At 47.4% G+C, this 19250-nt stretch overlaps 1 protein-coding gene and 1 pseudogene across 1 annotated transcript in view; one reads left to right on the forward strand and one right to left on the reverse strand.

The window, feature by feature from the left end:
• Positions 1–19250, reverse strand: part of LOC132807998 (zinc finger protein 208-like) — a 216732-nt pseudogene that overhangs the window by 178373 nt on the left and 19109 nt on the right.
• The window catches only part of LOC132808057 (zinc finger protein 850-like), a 72755-nt gene continuing 63768 nt past the window's right edge, over positions 10264–19250 (forward strand). Inside the window, exon 1 of the mRNA XM_060821968.1 lies at positions 10264–11823. Within this exon, the coding sequence (XP_060677951.1) occupies positions 10624–11823 (1200 nt within the window). The 5' untranslated portion in view covers positions 10264–10623. The remainder of the gene's footprint in view (positions 11824–19250) is intronic.

Raw genomic sequence — 19250 nt, forward strand, 5'->3', positions numbered from 1 at the left:
CCTTCGGTCCAAGCTGTCCATGCCGACCAGATATCCCAACCCAATCTAGTCTCACTTGCCAGCACCCGGCCCATATCCCTCCAAACTCTTCGTATTCATATACCCATCCAAATGCCTCTTAAATGTTGCAATTGTACCGACCTCCACCACTTCCTCTGGCAGCTCATTCCATACATGTAACACCCTCTGCATGAAAATGTTGCCCCTTAGGTCTCTTTAATATTTTTCCCCTCTCATCCTAAACCTATGCCCTCTAGTTCTGGACTCCCCAGGGAAAAGACTTTGCCTATTTATCCTATCCATGCCCCTCATAATTTTGTAAACCTCTATAACGTCACCCCCCCCACCCAAGTCTCTGACACACCAGGGAATCAGCCCCAGCCTGTCCCTATAGCTGAAGTCCTCCAACACTGGCAACATCCTTGTAAATCTTTTCAGAACCCTTTCACGTTTCACAACATCTTTCCGATAGGAAGGAGACCAGAATTGCATGCAATATTCCAACAGTGGCCTAACCAATGTCCTGTACAACCGCAACATGACCTCCCAACTACTGTACTCAATACTCTGACCAATAAAGGAAAGCATACCAAACGTCTTCTTCACTATCTTATCTACCTGTGACTCCACTTTCAAGGAGCTATGAACCTGCACTCCAAGGTCTCTTTGTTCAGCTACACTCCCTAGGACCTCACCATCAAGTGTACAAGTCCTGCTAAGATTTGCTTTCCCAAAATGCAGTACCTCGCATTTATCTGAATTAAACTCCATCTGCCACTTCTCAGCCCATTGGCCCATCTGGTCCAGATCCTGTTGTAATCTGAGGTAACTCTCTTCGCTGTCCACTACAGTTGCAAAGGATCGTGGAACACTCTTACACCAATTAGCAGAGTAAGGTTGAGACTGAAAGGTCACTATGGCAAGATGAGATAACACAGTCAGTAAAGTTAGCCTCATCTGCTAACTATCATTATTGGGACAATAAATATTTGGGACATGACATTAAATATCTAATTGTTAGTGAGTAGAGTCAGCCTGCTTGAAACTACTGACAATAAATATCTAATCATGACATTAGGAAAATATTAAGTAGGGTCTAGAATGAAAGACCATTTTTGCAAAAGCTGACATTAAATCTCTAACCGAGACATTGGAATAACATGAAGTAGAATGTACAACGAAAGAGATAATAGGAACTAACATCACTGGCTTATTGTGTAGCTCGGCTGAGTTACGTTGATAAATATAGTTGGACATGCTGATAAGCTAACACAAACATGATTAAAAAAAAGATATTTTAAAACCACAGACCCTGAGGTTTGTGGGCATTCGAGAATCTGCTTTTCGAGTGTCACGGTCTTTTTGTTTGCAAATAAACGACCTGCTTCTTGAAGAACTCTCTGCGTCTCCTGGTCGTTCTCTACATTTTATCCACGACAACAGTCGGAACCAATTTCATGGTAATAGGAGAGAAAGACTCGGGGCGGGGGTGGGCAAAGAGTGGGGTGAGAGAAAGACTGGGGGGGGGGGGGACAATGGTGGTGTGAATTTTAACTTCGTACACCCCAGTCCAACACCGGCATCTCCAAATCGGGGACATAGTTCTTTGAAAGTTGCATCATTGCTGGACAGGGTGGTGAAGGGGGCGTTTGGCACACTTGCCTTCATTGTTCACACCGTTCAGTGTAGGAGTTGGGACATCACATTGAGGTTGTACAGGATATTGGTGAGACCACGTGTAGAGTACTGAGTACACTTCTGGTCGCCCTATCGACGACCACAAGTTGACTGGTGACCTTATTTCGATTTATAAAGTCATGGGGCGTGTAGGAAAGGTAAATATCACAGGGGGGAAGAAAGGGTGGATCTCCTCTTTTTTTACTTCTCTTGGCACTTGGACACAAATTCTGTCAGTAACAGCAGCATCACCAGAGAGCATACTGCGCGTGCTCCTCGCCGCGCGCATCGCGACTTTCTTTTGGTGGGCCAATCGGAAGCCCTGGAGGACCGGAAGGATATAGGTCCTCCTGCCAATCAGAGCCTTCCTGTTGTCTGAATGCAGAAGCTGGAACACGAGCTTCGGAAGGTGTTGCTCCTCTCTCTGAATGAAGATTGAGTTTGTTCCAGACTGCAACCTCCTTACTCCGCCAGTACACCGCTCTCTTCTCAACACCTTTTTCTTTTTTTCTCATTCTGGGCTTCAATTTTTGACTTGCACCAACCGAACGGAAAGGGAAATGAATCCACGAAGTGGACAGAATCTGGAAAAGGTTTTCATAAACAGAGAGTGGTTCATGTATGGAATGAATGTCCAGAGGAAGTGGTGGATGCACGTACAGATGCAACCTTTAAAAGACATTTGGATAAGTACATGAATAGGGAAGGTGCGGGGGGATATGGGCCAAACATTGGCAAGTGGCACTGAAACATAGTCAGCATGGAATAGTAGGGCTGAAGGGTCCGTTTCTGTGCTGTCTAACTAACTGTTCTGTCGTGGTCTTAAAACTTTCTTGCCTTCCACTTTAAACGTGGTTATTGTACCTGCATCCAACACATAAACCACTGTCAACAAAAAAAACACCTCATCCACACAACATAAAAATCCACACACTGTTGTTCAAAAAACAAATGAACTCAGCCTTGGATATATTCAATGACCCACTAACTGCAGGATGACATCCCCACTGCTAATCCCAGTTCATCTTCCGAATATACCACTTGCCTTGCTGATTGCTTGTGCATCTGTCTGATGACTGGTGGAGAAGGACGCTGAGGCCCCTTTGTACATCCATGCATCATTCCTGATGAAGGGCTCAGGCCTGAAATGTCGACTCTCCCACTCCTCCGATACTGCATGTTCTGCTGTGCTTGTTCAGCCCCACACTTTTAGACTCTGATTCCAGCATCTGCAGGTCTCACTTTCTGCACATCGGACGCTGAGGGTTAACCTTTATAAGGGGCAAGGTCTTTCCCCAGGGTAGGAGAGTCCAGAACTAAAGTGGCATAGATTTTAGGTGAGTGGGGAAAGGGACATGAGGGACAACATTTTCACACAGAGGGTGGTGCATGTATGGAACCACTGCCAGAGGAAGTGGTGGAGGATGGAACAGGTACAACATTTAAAACCCATCTTGATGGGTACATGAATAGGAAGAGATTAGAGGGATATCTGGGCAAATGAGACCAGGTTAATTTCGGATATTTGGTCAGCACGGACGTGTTTGGCTGGAGGGTCTGTTTCTGTGCTGTTATCCTGGAATTGTCTCTGGTGAATGCAGAAGTCTGGTTGACTTTCAGAGCAGCTTTCCAAGATGGGTTGCCCTTACTGGGAGCAAAAGAAGTTACAATGAAGTATTTCGTTTGTGAGATAGCAACTGAGTGAGTGTGTACATCTGGGAGTTTGGTGGAAAGTGGGAATTTATTGCACTGTGGGGATGAAGCCCTACCCTACCCAGGATGAGACCAGGCCTTGAGTTGAGGAGAGTAGATTTAGGACAGAGATGAGGAGGAACTGCTTTTCCCAGAGAGTAGTCAATCTATGGAATTCCCTGCCCAAGGAAGCAGTAGAGGCATCTTCATTAAGAATATTCAAAACACAGTTGGATGGGTATTTGCATGGTATGGGAATTAAGGGTAGTTGGGACAATGCAGGGAGGAGGATCTCAGATGACGCATATATCAGCCATGATCATAATGAACGGTGAAGCAGGTTCGATGGGCCAAATGGCCAACTACTACTTCTTTTACTATGAAACTCTAACCCTGCATTTCCCATGGCTACCCCACCTAACCTTCACATGCCTGTACATTATGGACAATTTAGCATAGCCAATCCAAATCAAGGCCGGTGAGCAATGTAGTGATGTGGAAAATGAACATCAGAGAATGATAGAAAGGGACAAGGTGAGTAAATGTACCAGCAATCAAAACCGGATTCTGAAGATCACAAAACTTGAAACTTAAAACGATGTTTCTGAAAGTGTGCTGCATTGTAACAAAATTGACTGCACACATTGAAGAGAATAATTATGATCTGAGACTCCTTACAGAGGCATGGCTTCAGGATGACAAGGATTGGATCCTGAATATCAAGGTGATAGTCAAATGGGAAGCGAGGTGAAGGTAGAAGCTTGGCGCTGCTCATCAAAGCACTGATCACAGGGAAGTCTAGTGTTAGCTTGGATTCAGGTCCTGATTTCTCTGTCCTGTGATGTCCCTATACCCACAGAGTAAGATATTGGTCTGTTCTGCTCTGCTGGATTTCTGCTGAAGCTTTGACCCCCCCAGCCCTACACCTTCTGGAACAATAAAACATTCAGTCAATCAAGAACCAAGCCACAATCCCCAGCCTGTCAACCATCCAGACACAGTGTAGTCCTAGCTGGGATTTATGATTTATAACAGCTATGATTTATAACAATATTTACGCCAGCAGAATTAAAGCATCTGTTATCAAGTAGACATCGGGATATACAGCACGCAATAGACTTTACTCTGTCTCATTCACACACATAAACACGTACATCCATGGGGGTGAATTTGTATTTGCAGATACATTCTATTTTTCTCAAAATATGCACAACCTGCAGGCTGTTCAATCCATGTAATATTTTGTAAATTCCACTTTGAAGATAGAACCAGTCTGACTCAAGATTGTGATACACACAATGTCTTTCAGGAATTTCTGGGATTTACAAATGAATGATACGAGCAGCCCATACTAAAAGATGAAAGACTTAACAATCCAGGGCTTTTCAATATATCATTTCAGTGCACTCTAATGTTTTTCCATCCATTCTGTGCCTTATGATTTTATTCTCCACAATCACCTGATGAAGGAGCCATGCTCCGAGTGCTAGTCATAGAGATGTACAGCTCGGAAACAAACCCTTCGGTCCAACCCGCCCATGCCGACCAGATATCCCAACCCAATCTCATCCCACCTGGCAGCACCCAGCCCATATCCCTCCAAACCCTTCCTATTCATATACCCATCCAAATGCCTCTTAAATGTTGCAATTGTCCCCACCTCCACCACTTCCTCTGGCAGCTCATTCCATACATGCACAACCCTCTGCATGAAAAGCTGTCCCTTAGGTCCCTTTTAAATCTTTCCCTTCTCACCTTAAACCTATGCCTTCTAGTTTTCAACTCCCCCATCCTGGGGGAAAAAGAACTAGGCTATTTGCCCTATCTATGCCCCTCATTATTTTATAAACCTCTCTACGGTCACCCCTCAGGCTCTGATGCACCAGGGTAAAATAAATGCCCCAGCCCCTCTCTCAGTCTGTGTAACTGGTTAAAGCTCCTTCCCATAGTCAGCTCCCTGGGACACATACACTCATTCTGTGTAACCAGTTAAAGCTCAGTTCACTGGTGTGTTCCTCTCTGAGTGTTTTCTGCTCACACTGATGTCCAGTACCTTTTGAAGCAGGTCAAATGGATTTCTCTTTCCAGACTCAACCCCCCAATGATATTGAGTGACCCTGTCAGATCTTGTTATGGAATTTCTTCCAAGATTTCTGTCTGCAGATCCTCCCCTTCTGATACCCTGTTAGCAAAGTTGAAACAAGTCATCACTGTCTGTACCGAATAGAAATTCTGATTATGATGCATATGTCTGTGTGTTTAAATTGCTAACCCAGTAACATACAATTGGTATTATTGATTTAAAATGTACAGGAGACGTGAGGAAGGAGATGTCAGGACCTGGCACACTCTGAACCCTAACAGTGTGTTCCAAGTGGTAGTGAAAACATTTCAAAATGAAGTAGATGGACACAGAGCTGTACAGCACAGAAACAGTCCGTCTCGTCCATGCTGACTAGATAACCGAAATTAATCTATCCTATTTAGCAACACTTGGCTCATATCCCTCTAAACCCTGTCCTTTCATGCCCCCATCCAACTATATTTTAAATGTTGTATTTGGATCAGCCTCCACCACTTCCTCTAGCAGCTCTTTGCACACATGCACCACCCTCTGTGTGAAAAAGTACAAATCTTTGCCTTCCTCATCCCCCATTTGACCTATACTGATACCTTCAGGGATTTCTGAACTTGGACAGCAAGGACCCTTTGTTCCTCAGCACTCTGTAGGGATCTACTATTTATTACTTCCTTCCTTCTCTTATTAAATTTCCCAGAATGCCTGGAGATTAAATTCCATAGTTCTGCCCCATTTACTAGCTGATAGATATCAGAGTGTAGCCGGAGACCATCCTCCTCCCTAGGAACAATACAACCTTTCCAGCGTTTCCTCCTGGACAGAGGAGGCAGTGTTTTCTCCAGCTGAGCAGTGTGTTTGTTAGCTTATCAGCATGTCTAACTATATTAATCAAAAGTTCCTCACGCTAGCTACACAATAAACCAGTGATGTTAGTTCCCATTATCTCTTTATTTGTGCCCTTACAGCTTTTCCTACATTCTACTTAATGTTATTCTAATATCACAGTTTGAGATTTAATGTCAGCTTTTGCAACAACGGTCTTGCATTCCAGACCCTACTTAATATTTTCCTAATGTCATGATTAGGTATTTATTATCAATAGTCTCAAGCAGGCTGACTCTACTCATTATTAATTAGATATGTCATGTCATGTCCCAAATATTTATTGTTCCAGTCCTGTCAATCATATTTAGCAGGTGAGGCTAACTTTACTGACTGTTATCTCACCTTGCCATAGTGACCTTTCAGCCTCAACCTTACTCTGCTAATTAGTGTAAGAGCTTTCCACTATCCTTTGCAACAAATTGGCAGTAGTCTCCATGCTCTAACCCTTCCCATGCTTTCATGCTCTTTATTTTCCATACTATCTAAAAATAGACTCAGAGTTGTAGAGCACAGAAACAGACCCTGCGGTCCACGCTGACCAGATGTCCTAATTAATCTAGTGATCCATTTGTCAGCATGTCGCCCCTTACCCCTCTGAATCTTTCCTATCCATATCCGCATTCAGATGCATTTTAAATACTGTAATTGTACCAGCCTCCACCACTTCCTCTGGCAGCTCATTCCATACACATACCACCCTCTGTGCGAAAGGATTGCCCCTTCGGACCCTCAGAAATCTTTCCCCTCTCACCCTAAACCTATGCCCTCCAGTTCTGGTCTCGGTGCCTTGCCCCCACAACAAGGGGAAACGACACACAAAAGTTGAGCAGCCAGACAAAATGCAAAAGGAATAAAATATCGAGCCGCAGGGAAAAAAAATTGTGGCTCTATCTTTTCACCCCGTTGGCATTTGGACGCTTAAAATCTGTCAGGAGCACCAACATCCCCAGAGAGCATACTGCGCATGTTTACCAGTGTCAGCAAACGACTGAGTATGCTCATCGCTGTACGCAAAAAAGGCGCGAGACCTCCTTTTGATTGACCAATAGGCAGCATTGGAGGACCGGAAGGAGTCTGGTCCTCCTGCCAATCAGAGACAGCCCATTGTCTGAATGCGGAAGTTGGACTCTGAACTTCTCAAGCTGCGACTCCTGATCCTCTCTCTCTGAATAAAGATAGAGCTTTACCCAGACTGCACATTCCTTCCTCTGTCCCAGATCTGTGAGTACGGCACTCTCTTATCTCGCCCCCTTTTCCATTTCTTTTTCATTCTGGGGTTCAATTGTTGACTTGCAGCAACTGAAAGGAAAGAGTGAATTCGGCAGGGACAGACTCCGGAAACGTTGATCCAGGTCTGTATCTCAATTGGCAAAATAGTTAGGCAGGAGGCATCAGATGGTGGAGAAGTCGACGAATCGGTTGTAATCCTTCTTCAGGGCTGGGGCTGGGTGCAGAAGCTGCAGAGAAAAGGGGGTGGGGATGAAGTGGGAAAAGGTCAAGACAGTTAGAGGGTACGACCTGGTTGGTCAATAGGAGGAATGAATCTTGTTGGTGGCAGGGAGGAGGGCGGGGATGGGAATGGAGTCAGGGAATGGAGAGGGAGGATTTTTGAAATTGGAAAACTCAACGTTGAGTCCTTCGGGCTGCAGGCTGCCCGGAAGATGAGGTGTTGTCCCTCCAATTTGTGGTTAGATTCGTTGTGGCAATGGAGGAGGCCAAAGATGGTCATGTCAGAAAGGGGGTGGGAAGGAAATTGGAAGGGGTGGTTACTGAGAGGTCTGGTCGCCCTCTGCGGGCACAGCTGCGATGCTCGACGAATCGTTCCCCAAGTTTGCACTCGCTCTCCGATACAGAGACCACAATTGGTAAACACATGCCAAATGCAGGACCACAATATGAAGTTATAGCCTTGGCTGTGGAAAACAAACGCAGAAAGGAAGTACATTGTTTAAATGGAGATGTATTTGAATGTGGAGAAAGTGAGAACTGCAGATGCTGGAGATCAGGGTCAAACATTGTGGTACTGGAAGAGCACGGTAGGTTAGGCAGCATCCGAGGTGCAGGAGAGTTGACGTTTTGGACATGAGCCCTTTATCAGGAATGATGTGTGGATGGACAAAGAGGCCTCAGCATCCTTCTACACCAGTCACTGTCATTTGTCAGATAGGTGTAGCAAGCAATCAGCAAGGCAAGTGGTATATTAGCAAGAGGAGAAAGTGAGGACTGCAGATGCTGGAGATCAGAGCTGAAAATGTGTTGCTGGAAAAACGCAGCAGGTCAGGCAGCATCCAAGGATCAGGAGAATCCACGTTTCGGGCATGAGCCCTTCTTCAGGAATGAGGAAAGTGTGCCAAGCAGGCTAAGATAAAAGGAAGGGAGGAGGGACTTGGGGGAGGGGCGTTGGAAATGCGATAGGTGGAAGGATGTTAAGGTGAAGGTGATAGGCCGGAGTGGGAGCGGGGGTGGGGTGGAGAGGTCAGGAAGAAGATTGCAGGTTGGGAAGGTGGTGCTGAGTTCGAGGGTTGGGACTGAGACAAGGTGGGGGGAGGGAAAATGAGAAAACTGGGGCTCAAGGGCGGAGGAGCGGGAAGTGGTCCAACTAGTCATGGAGATGTACAGCTTAGAAACAGACCCTTCGGTTCAACCCGTTCATGCCAACCAGATATCCCAACCCAATCTCATCCCAACTGCCAGCATTTGGCCCATATCCCTTCAAACCCTTCCTATTCATACACCTGTCCAGATGTCTTTTAAATGTTGCAATTGTACTGGCCTCCACCATTTCCTCTGGCAGCTCATTCCATACACGTAATACCCTCTGTGTGAAAACGTTTCACCTCAGATCTCATTTGTATCTTTTCCCCTCACCCTAAACATATGCCCTCTAGTTCTGGACTCTTTTCCCCCCCGACCCCCTCCCCTGGATAAGGCTTTGTCTATTTATCCTATCCATGCCCTTCATGATTTTATAGGTTACTCCTTAGCCTCCAACGCTGAGGGGAAACAGCCCTCGCCTCCCTATCGATCACATCCTCCAACCCTGGCAACATCCTTGTAAATTTTTTCTGAACACTTTGAAGTTTCCCAACATCTTACCGATACTAAGGAAACCAGAATTGCACACAATATTCCAAATGTGGCCTAACCAATGTCCTGTACAGCCGCAACATAACTTCCCAAATCCTATACTCAGAGGATTGGGGAAGTTTTCAAAACCTACAAAAGACAACTGGGAAAGAATGGAGGGACAAACTGAACCTTTGAGGGTCAGCTTGGAGGCATCAAGGTCTCAGGACAGGGTGGGGATGACCCCAGCTATGGGCCACATTCCAGCAAATGGGACTAGATTGATTTAGGATATCTGGTCAGTACAGGCGTGTTGGACAGAAGGGTCTGTTTCTGTGCTGTACATCTCTATGACTCTGGCTTTCCACTAACTTTTGCCACGTCAATAGGTTCACTTTCTCTCTAATGTCGTCGTTAATGCCTTGACGTCTCATTTTGCCCCCACCTTCCTGGGGACGTTAACCATCTTGTGTCTGGTCCTTGCTCAAGAAGCTGCGAAGCAGGTTCACCCTGAATTGACACACTTTTTTTTTGCTTCCCAAAATCAGACCTGCTCACTCTCAGCAGGATCCCAGTGTTGGGAAAGATATTAACTTTCAGGTGGAGGTATCCAAAATTCAGAGAGATGTCAGTCTTGACATTTTTGCTTTTTCTGTCCCTGTAAGATCCTGAATCAGCACCTTCAGGGGAATTAGTTGAGGGGGAGAGAGAGTGGGATGGTGCTTTCAATTTTGTGGAATAACAAAAGAAAAGAATGTTCTGCAAAAAGTAGAATTGCTTGTTCAGAATTTCTACCCTGCACTGACAGTGATGACTTTTGTAATCTATTCTGACAGAATTTTTGAAGATTTGAAGAGGGAAGTTTTAAAATCAACAGATGAAGGGCTTATAACCGAAACATTGACCCTCCTGCTCCTCGGATGCTGCCTGACTCCACTGTGCTTTTCCAGTACCACATTTTTCGACTGACTCTCCAGCATCTCCAGTCCTCACTTTGATGTCAATGTCTGACAGTCACTCAGTCCACTGGGGCCAGCAAAGATTTTCGCCGTGATTTCTGTGAGAGGGATCAACGCTTTTTGGTTCCTGCCTGAGTTTGTTTTCAGCATCAGTGGGACTGGACGAGAGACCCCACTGTTGCAGCACACTGTGCGTGGAGCCTGAAACCGTTATACGGCAGGGAGGGGCTCTACACGTGTTTGTGTGCAGCTGAAGCTTTGGCCATGGAGAAACCCGAGGAATCCCGCCCTGTGGAGAAACCGTGGAAGTGTGGAGACTGTGGGAAAGGCTTCCGTGTCCCATCTGCCCTGGAGACTCATCGGCGCAGTCACACCGGGGAGAGGCCATTCCCCTGCACCGACTGTGGGAAGGCCTTCAGACATTCCTCCCACCTGCTGGCCCACCAGCAGGACCACACGGGGGAAAGACCCTTCAGCTGCCCCGAGTGCGGGAAGGCCTTCGTGTTTTCCTCCGCCCTGTTGGCCCACCAGCGGGTCCACACAGGAGAGAGGCCGTTCAGCTGCCCAGAGTGCGGGAAGGCTTTTACCAACAACTCCAACCTGCGGAGCCACCAGCGGATCCACACGGGGGAAAGGCCCTTCAGCTGCTCTGAGTGTGGGAAGGCCTTCAGCGATTCCTCCACCCTGCGGACCCACCGGCGTGTCCACATGGGGCAGAGGCCCTTCAGCTGCCCCGAGTGTGGGAAGTCCTTTACCCACGTCTCCTCCCTGATGAGGCACCAGCGGGTCCACACCGGGGAGAGGCCGTTCACCTGTTCTCAGTGTGGGAAGGGCTTCATCTGCTCCTCCACCCTGCGGAGCCACCAGTGGGTCCACACCGGGGAGAGGCTCTTCAGCTGCCCCGAGTGTGGGAAGGGCTTCAGCACATCCTCCACCCTGCTGACTCACCAGCAGGTCCACACCGGGGAGAGGCCGTACATCTGCTCTCAGTGCGGGAAGGCCTTTACTCAGTCCTCCCACCTGCTGACCCACCGGCGTGTCCACACGGGGCAGAGGCCCTTTAGCTGCCCCGAGTGCGGGAAGGCCTTTACCCACGTCTCCACCCTGATGAGGCACCAGCGTGTCCACAGCGGGGAGAGGCCGTTCACCTGCTCTCAGTGCGGGAAGGGTTTCACCTGCTCCTCCCACCTGCGGAGCCACCAGCGGGTCCACACGGGGGAGAGGCCCTTCAGCTGCCCCGAGTGTGGGAAGGCCTTCAGCAGATCTTCCTCCCTGCTGAGGCACCAGCAGATCCACACCGGAGAGAGGCCGTTCAGCTGCCCCGAGTGTGGCAAGGCCTTCAGCAGATCTTCCTCCCTGCTGACCCACCAGCGGATCCACACCGGGGAGAGACCTTACACCTGCTCTCAGTGCGGGAAGGGCTTCACCTGCTCCTCCAACCTGCGGAAGCACCAGCGAGTTCATGTGCCATCGCAGGGAGATTGAAGGAGTGACGGCCGAGTCCCATTATCGATTGGAATATCAACCCGGTTCCGGGGACTCCCGGGTTCGAATCCCGCCACGACAGATGGCAGAATTGGTATTCGGTCAGAAATGTGGAATTCGGAATCTAACGATGAGACCGCTTCAGGGAGGGGGTGGTAGGGGGAGAAAGCCCCCATCTGATTCCCTCTCTCCCTTGTTAGGGAAGGGAACTGCCATTGTGGGAAAGGATACACTCAAGTCGTTCCAGCTGCATCCTTTACCTGGTCTGGCCTACACGTGACTCCAGACCCACAGCAGTCTGGTTGACTCTACACTGCCCCTTCCTGGCAAAGGAGCGGGAAGAAACTTAACTGGAGACAGGATATGGGTTGAAATTGCTGAGTGAGGCAATACTTCCTCCGGGTTACGGCTGTACCAAGGATCCAATTTCAAAGGGACAGCTTGGTGCTGACCAATAGTGAAGACAGTGAGGGGGGTGGGGGGCGTGGGGGGAACAGGGGAGGTGTGGTGTGTGCACTTTCACCTTGAGCTGTTCAAAAAGCAACTACTTTTTCTCTGCCTCTTTGCTGGGGGGATCTGAAGCTGTAACAAAGTTGGGTTGCAATAAAGGTTACCTGAACTTACCACCGGGCTCAGACTCTCATTGAAAGCTTTGAGCTCCAAGAGGTTTTTGTTTTAAAGCTGCTCATTTCTTTCAGCCTCCTGCACTAAGTTGAGAACATAGAACAATCCAGCGCAGAACAGGCCCTTCGGCCCTCGATGTTGCGCTGACCTGTGAACTATTCTCAGCTCGTTCCCCCACACTATCCCAAAATCATCCATGCACTGATCTAAGGATTGTTTAAATCTCCCTAATGTGGCTGAGTTGACTACCTTAGCAGGTAGGGCATTCCACGCCCTTACCACTCTCTGTGTAAAGAACTTGCCTCTGACATCTGTCTTAAAGCTGACACCCCTCAATTTGTAGTTATGCCCCCTCGTACAAGCTAACGTCATCACCCTAGGAAAAAGTCTTTCTCTGTCTACCCTATCAAATCCTCTGATCATCTTTTATGTCTCTATCAAATCCCCCCTTAACCGCCTTCTTTCCAATGAGAAAAGACCCAAGTCTCTCAGCTCGAAATGTCGACTCTCTTGCTCCTTGGATGCTGCCTGACCTGCTGCGCTTTTCCAGCAACACATTTTCAGCTCATCAATATATAAGCCTCATGGAACAGCGTCATAAGACACAGAACTTATATCAAAAGATCAGTGTCATGCAACTGATAGAATATATTGAACAAACTTAGATAGTCTTCATCTCTTAGAATGGGTGTGGGCTTTGGTTCATTAATCTGTAACAATGTTCTTGAGATGACAAGGTTTTATAAAAGAAAGGCATCTCCGCTCAGACAATGCATTAAAGATATGAGATTTGAGTCTGTCTGTATTCCAATCTTGAATCAGACTGGTTCTGTTTCCAAAGTCGGAAGTTGTAAAATATTACATGCATTGACTGCCTGCAGATTGTGTGCTTTTTGAACAAAATTGAATGTATCTGCAAATATAATTCTGCCAGTACAATTTCACCCCAAAGAGTAGTGTGTGTGTGTGCATGAGAGAATGAGAGCGTGTGCATGTGAGTTTGTGTGTGAGTGTGCGCAGAAGTGTGTGTGTGCATGCTTGGGAAAGTGAGAGTGTGATGGAGTATGAGGCTGCGAGTGTGAGAGTGTTGAGGGGTGTGTGTGTGTCTGTCTGAGAGAGAGAGTATGTGTGTGAGAGAGAGGCTTATTAAAAGCAAAGGGTTGCATTTTTGCTAAAACAAGGACTTGTACAGATAATGATCGGACCATGAGTCGTGTTATGGTACAGACAGACATGGGGCTGGGGGTGTTCAGGTACATAGTTCTTTGGAGGTTGCATCACTGGTAGACAGGGTGGTTAAGGCGGCGTTTTGCAACATTGCCTTCATTGTTCACACCACTGAGGAGAGGGGTTGGGACATCATGTTGAGGTTGTACAGGATGTTGGTGAGGCCACTTTCAGAGTACTGAGTACAGTTCTGGTCGCCCTGTAATAGGAAGAATACTGTTAATGAGGGTTTAATAAAGATTTACCAGGATGTTGTAAGGACTGGAGGGTTTGAGTTATAAGGAGAGGCTGGGACTTTATTCACTGGAGCACAGGAGGTTGGGGGTTGACCTCATTGAGATTGATAAAATCATGAGGAGTGGAGGTAAGGTGAATAGCAAATGGCTCTTGTTTAACGTAGGGGAGCTCAAAACTCGGGGAGCTTTTTTTTAATGTAAGGAGAGAGATTTAAAAGGAAGCGGAGGGGCAACATTTTGAAAGAGGGTGAGTTGCATGTGGAATGAACTTGCTGAGGATGTGGTCGATGCAGGTACAGTGACAACATTGAAACAGCATTTGGATGGGGACATGAATAGAAAGGTTTAGAGGGAAATGGGCCAAATGCAGGCAAGTGGGATGTGGGAATATCTGTTTAAATGGAGCGGTGAGCTTTCCCAATGTAGACAGGGCTCCTCGAAACGTGGCAGTGTCCCCCCCTGCAGCTGCAGAGCGAGACAGGAGAGTTTGTTTTTGTGAATGAGCAGTTGTAGCGCGAGGTGGCTGTTGCTTGGTGACGGTGAGGCTCCCCCGGCCCCGCCCATCCCCCCGTGCAGACGTCACGCGGGGGCGAAGGCGGTTGGGAGGAGAAGTCGCTCGAGCGAGGAAGCGGCGGGAGGGCGGCCGTTAGGAAAATGGCGCCGTGCGGCCCGGGGCAGACACCGGTATTTTACACTCACTTTCCATCTGCTTTTACTGGCGCTTCTGCTGTTTACCCCTCACTGTGTGTTTAATCCTTGTGCTGTTTACCCCTCAGTGTGTTTAATCCTTGTGCTGTTTACCCCTCAGTGTGTTTAATCCTTGTGCTGTTTACCCCTCACTGTGTGTTTAATCCTTGTGCTGTTTACCCCTCACTGTGTTTTTTAATCCTTGTGCTGTTTACTCTTTGCTGTTACTTGTGCAATTGCTGAGGGTAGTGTGTAAATACTAGTGAAGGATACTATGCACCAACATGTATATGTTCCTCAGTCATTGAAGGGGCAGGACCTGTTGAGAATGGTTTGTGAAGCAGGTTGTGCACTAAGCCTTGTTAACATGGATATAGTTTGTTCATTGGAAAAGTAGACTTTTTATTAGTGAGAGTCAGATGTACAGCACGGAAACACACCCATTCAGTCCAACCTGACCACACCAACCAGATATCCTACATTAATCTAGTCCCCTTTGCCAGCACTATATCCCTCTAAACCATTCCTATTCATATACCCATCCAGATACCTTTTAAAGGCTGTAATTATACCAGCCTCCACCACTTCCTTTGGCAGCACATTCCATACCTGCACCACCCTCTGCATGGAAACATTGCCCTTCAGGTACCTTTTATATCTTTGTGGCCTCACCCTAAACCTATGTCCTCTAGTTGTGAAGGTCACCCCAACACAGAGGAAAAGACTTAAAAACATTGCTTTTGCATTTGTCTGGCTGCTCAATCAAATATCGAGCCACATGGGGGAAAAAACTATCACTCTGCCCTTTTTGATCTCCGATAGACATTTGGAAACTTCAAATCTGTCAATAACACCAGCATTGCTGCAGAGCATATTGTGTACACTCCTTGGTGTCAACAAGCAGGGCACATGTTTGCCAGTGTCACCAAAACATTGGGTGTGTTCCTCATTGTCGGCAGAAAAGGGGTGAAACCTACTTTTGACACTGGAGGACCGGAAGGAGACTTGTCTTTTTGCCATTTGGAGCTCCCCTATTGGTGAATGCGGAAGTTGGGCCATGAGGTTCTGAAGCTCCTGCCCCTCCCCCTCTCTCATGATGAAGTGAGGATAGGTGGAGACAGGTAGAGGGTACAATAGACAATAGGTGCAGGAGTCGGCTCTTCTGCCCTTTGAGCCAGCACCACCAATCATTATGATCATGGCTGATCATCCTCAATCAGTATCCTGTTCCTGCCTTATCCCCATAACCTGGTTGGTGAATGGGAGGATGGAATCTAGTTGGCAGGGAAGAGTGGAAGGGGCTGGGAATTGAGTTGGGGGATGGGATGGGAGATTATTTGAAGTTGGAGAACTCAGTGTCGAGTCCTCCGGGCTGTGGACTGCTCAGACAAGATGAGGTTTTGTTCCTCCAATTTGTCAGAAGGGGAGTGGGAAGCGACATTAAAATGGGTGGAGACTGGGAAGTCCGCTCAGCGTCTGCAGACCCGGCTGTGATGCTCGGCAAACCATTCCCCAAGTTTACGCTCGGTCTTCCTGATGTAGAGACAACTGGCAAAGCACAGTGGGTCGAGCAGTAGAACAGTTGTATTTTGGGGCACAAGCTCTTCATCAGGAATGATGCCTGGATGTTGAGAGGGCCATCAGTGTTTTTCTGTGCCAGTTGTCAGACAGGTGCAGCAGGCAATGAGCAAGGCAAGTGGTGTATTAGCAAGAGGAATTAAGTTCAGAAGTGGGAATGTCTTCCAGCAGTTAGGGGGTCATTGAATATATTCAAGGCTGAGTTCACATGATTTTTATGTGGATGCTTGTGGGGGAAGGCAAGAAAATGGTTTTAAGACCAGTATCCAGTTTTAAGACAGTTCCAGAGTCAGACAGCACAGAAACACACCCTTCAGTCCAACTAGTCAATGCTGACTGTGTTCTCAAACTAAACCAGTCCCACCTGCCAGTGTTTTGGCCCATATCCCTCCAAACCTTTCCTATTCATGACATTACTGTACCTGCATCCACCACTTCCTCGAGACATTTAGTCCTCACGTGAACCACTCTGTGTAAAAAAAATTGTGCCCTTCAAGTCTTTTTAAAATCTTTTTCTCCTGTCACCGTCAAAATTTGCTCCCTAATCTTCAAACCCCAACCCTAGGGGAAGGACACCCTTCGTTCACCTCATCTCCCCCCTCATGATTTTATAAACCTTGATAAGGTCACATCTCCACTTCCAATGCTCCAGTGAAAAAGTCCCAGCCCATCCACCTAGATGAAGGTAGAATCCTGTCCCTCGGGATTCCCTCCAACAATGTGCCCACCACTGATGTCAGGCACACTGGTCTATAGTTCCCTGGCTTGTCCTTACCACCCTTCTTAAACAGTGGCACCACGTTAGCCAATCTCCAGTCTTCTGGCACCCCACCTGACATGCACAGTATGCTCTATGGAGGTGCTGTTTCTGATGGATTTAAAGTGTCCAAATGCCACAATTTCTCCCCCACTCACTTGACATAACCGTGCAGGCTCCTCACTATTTGATGTTCATGTTACTTAGAGCCCTCATGATTATATCAATCTCAATGAGGTCACCCCTCAACCTCCTGTGCTCCAGTGAAGACAGTCTCAGCTTCTCCTTATAACTCAAACCCTCCAGTCCTGGCAACATCCTGGTAAATCTTTACTGAACCCTCTGTAATAGTATTCTTCCTATTACAGGGCCACCAGAAGCCTTCTCAGTACTCTACAAGTGACTTCACCAACATCCTGTACAACTTCAACATGATGTCCCAACTCCTTTATTCAATGGTGTGAACAATTAAGGTAAGTGTGCTGAATGCTTAACATCAGTCTACATTTGTCAATATATCATATCAGTTGCATGACACTGTGACCTTTTGCTCTTAACTCTGCGTCTTATGATCCTGCTCCACAGCTACCCGCTGAAGGAGCAGCGCTCTGAAAGCTAGTGCTTCCAAATAAAACTGTTGGACTATAACCCAGTGTTGTGATTTTTAAACGTTGTCCCACCTCCTTTCTCGTGAACACAGCCCATACCTCCCGGTGCTGCTGGTAAACTGCCAATGAAACGATGCAGTGCCTGCACTCCTGAAAAGTTTATAATTTCTAATGAAACCAGCTACTCATTCACTGCTCCATCTGATACACGACATTGGGAACGTAGTGCAGGAGGCTGCAAGAAATGAGCAGCTTTAAAACAAAACCCGCTTGGAGCTTTCAATGAGAGCCTGAGCCCAGCAGTACATTCTGGTTACCTTTATTGTGGCCCAACATTGTTACAGCTTCAGATGCCCCCAGCAAAAGGGCAGAGAAAGAGTAGCTGTTTTTTAGACAGCTCAACAACAGGGGGAGGAGCAAGGGGCAGGGCAAGGCCAACAGCAGGCCCCCGCACTACGCCTGTGTTGCCTTGCACAGTTTACAAAAATCCCTTCCCCTTCAGAGACTCCCCACAGTGTGGAAGCAGGCCACTCGACCCAAAGACTACACACCGATCCTCCAAAGGGTAACCCACCGCGCAATTCCCCTACCCCTATTGCTCAACATTTACCCCTGACTAATGCACCTAACCTGCACATCCCTGGGCACTATGGGTATTTTAGTACTGTCAATCCACCTGAACCTGGACAACTTGTATATGCCGACCAGATATCCCAACCCAATCTAGTCCCACCTGCGAGCATGGGGCCCATATCCCCCCAGTTGCCTTTTAAATGTTGCAATTGTACCAGCCTCCACCACTTCCTCTGGCAGCTCATTCCATACACGTACCACCCTCTAAATGAAAAGGTTGCCCCTTAGGTCTCTTTCATATCTTTCCCCTCTCACCCTAAACCTATGACCTCTAGTTCTGGACTCTCCCATCCCATGGAAAAGACTTCATCTATCTATCCTATCCATGCCCCTCATGATTTTATAAACCTCTATAAGGTCACCCCTCAGCCTCTGACGCTCCAGGGAAAACAGCCCCAGCCTGTTCTGTCTCTCCCTATAGCTCAAATCCTCCAGTCTTGGCAACATCCTTGTAAATCTTTTTAGATTAGATTAGATTACTTACAGTGTGGAAACAGGCCCTTCGGCCCAACAAGTCCACACCGACCCGCCGACGCGTATACCACCCAGACCCATACTCAGGGGGTTTGCAAAGACTGCCACACACACTACGTAGGACAAACAGGAAGAAAGTTAGCCACCAGGATACACGAACACCAGCTAGCCACAAAAAGACACGACCCTCTATCCCTCGTAGCCCTACGTACGGATGAAAAAAACCACCACTTCGACTTGGACAACATCTGTCCTGGGACAGGCTAAGCAAAGACATGCCAGTGAATTCCTAGAGGCCTGGCACTCCAACCACAACGCCATAAACAAACACATAGATCTCGATACCATCTATCAATCCCTCAGAAAATGAACCGGAAATGACATCACCACAAACCCCAGGAACCCTATCCAGGACAAACATATAAATCGAAAGCAGGAGACAACAGCTTGACTTCATTTGGAGGTCGCCACTGATGATGTTCCCTAGCCAGGTAATGAAACGTCTGGATATCAAACCGACAGCTCAGTGAGCAAACCTACACCCGAAACCTCAACCTGAGCTACAAACCTTCACAAACCTTG

Source organism: Hemiscyllium ocellatum, assembly GCF_020745735.1.
Source record: "Hemiscyllium ocellatum isolate sHemOce1 chromosome 27 unlocalized genomic scaffold, sHemOce1.pat.X.cur. SUPER_27_unloc_3, whole genome shotgun sequence".
NCBI classification, from domain to species: domain Eukaryota; kingdom Metazoa; phylum Chordata; class Chondrichthyes; order Orectolobiformes; family Hemiscylliidae; genus Hemiscyllium; species Hemiscyllium ocellatum.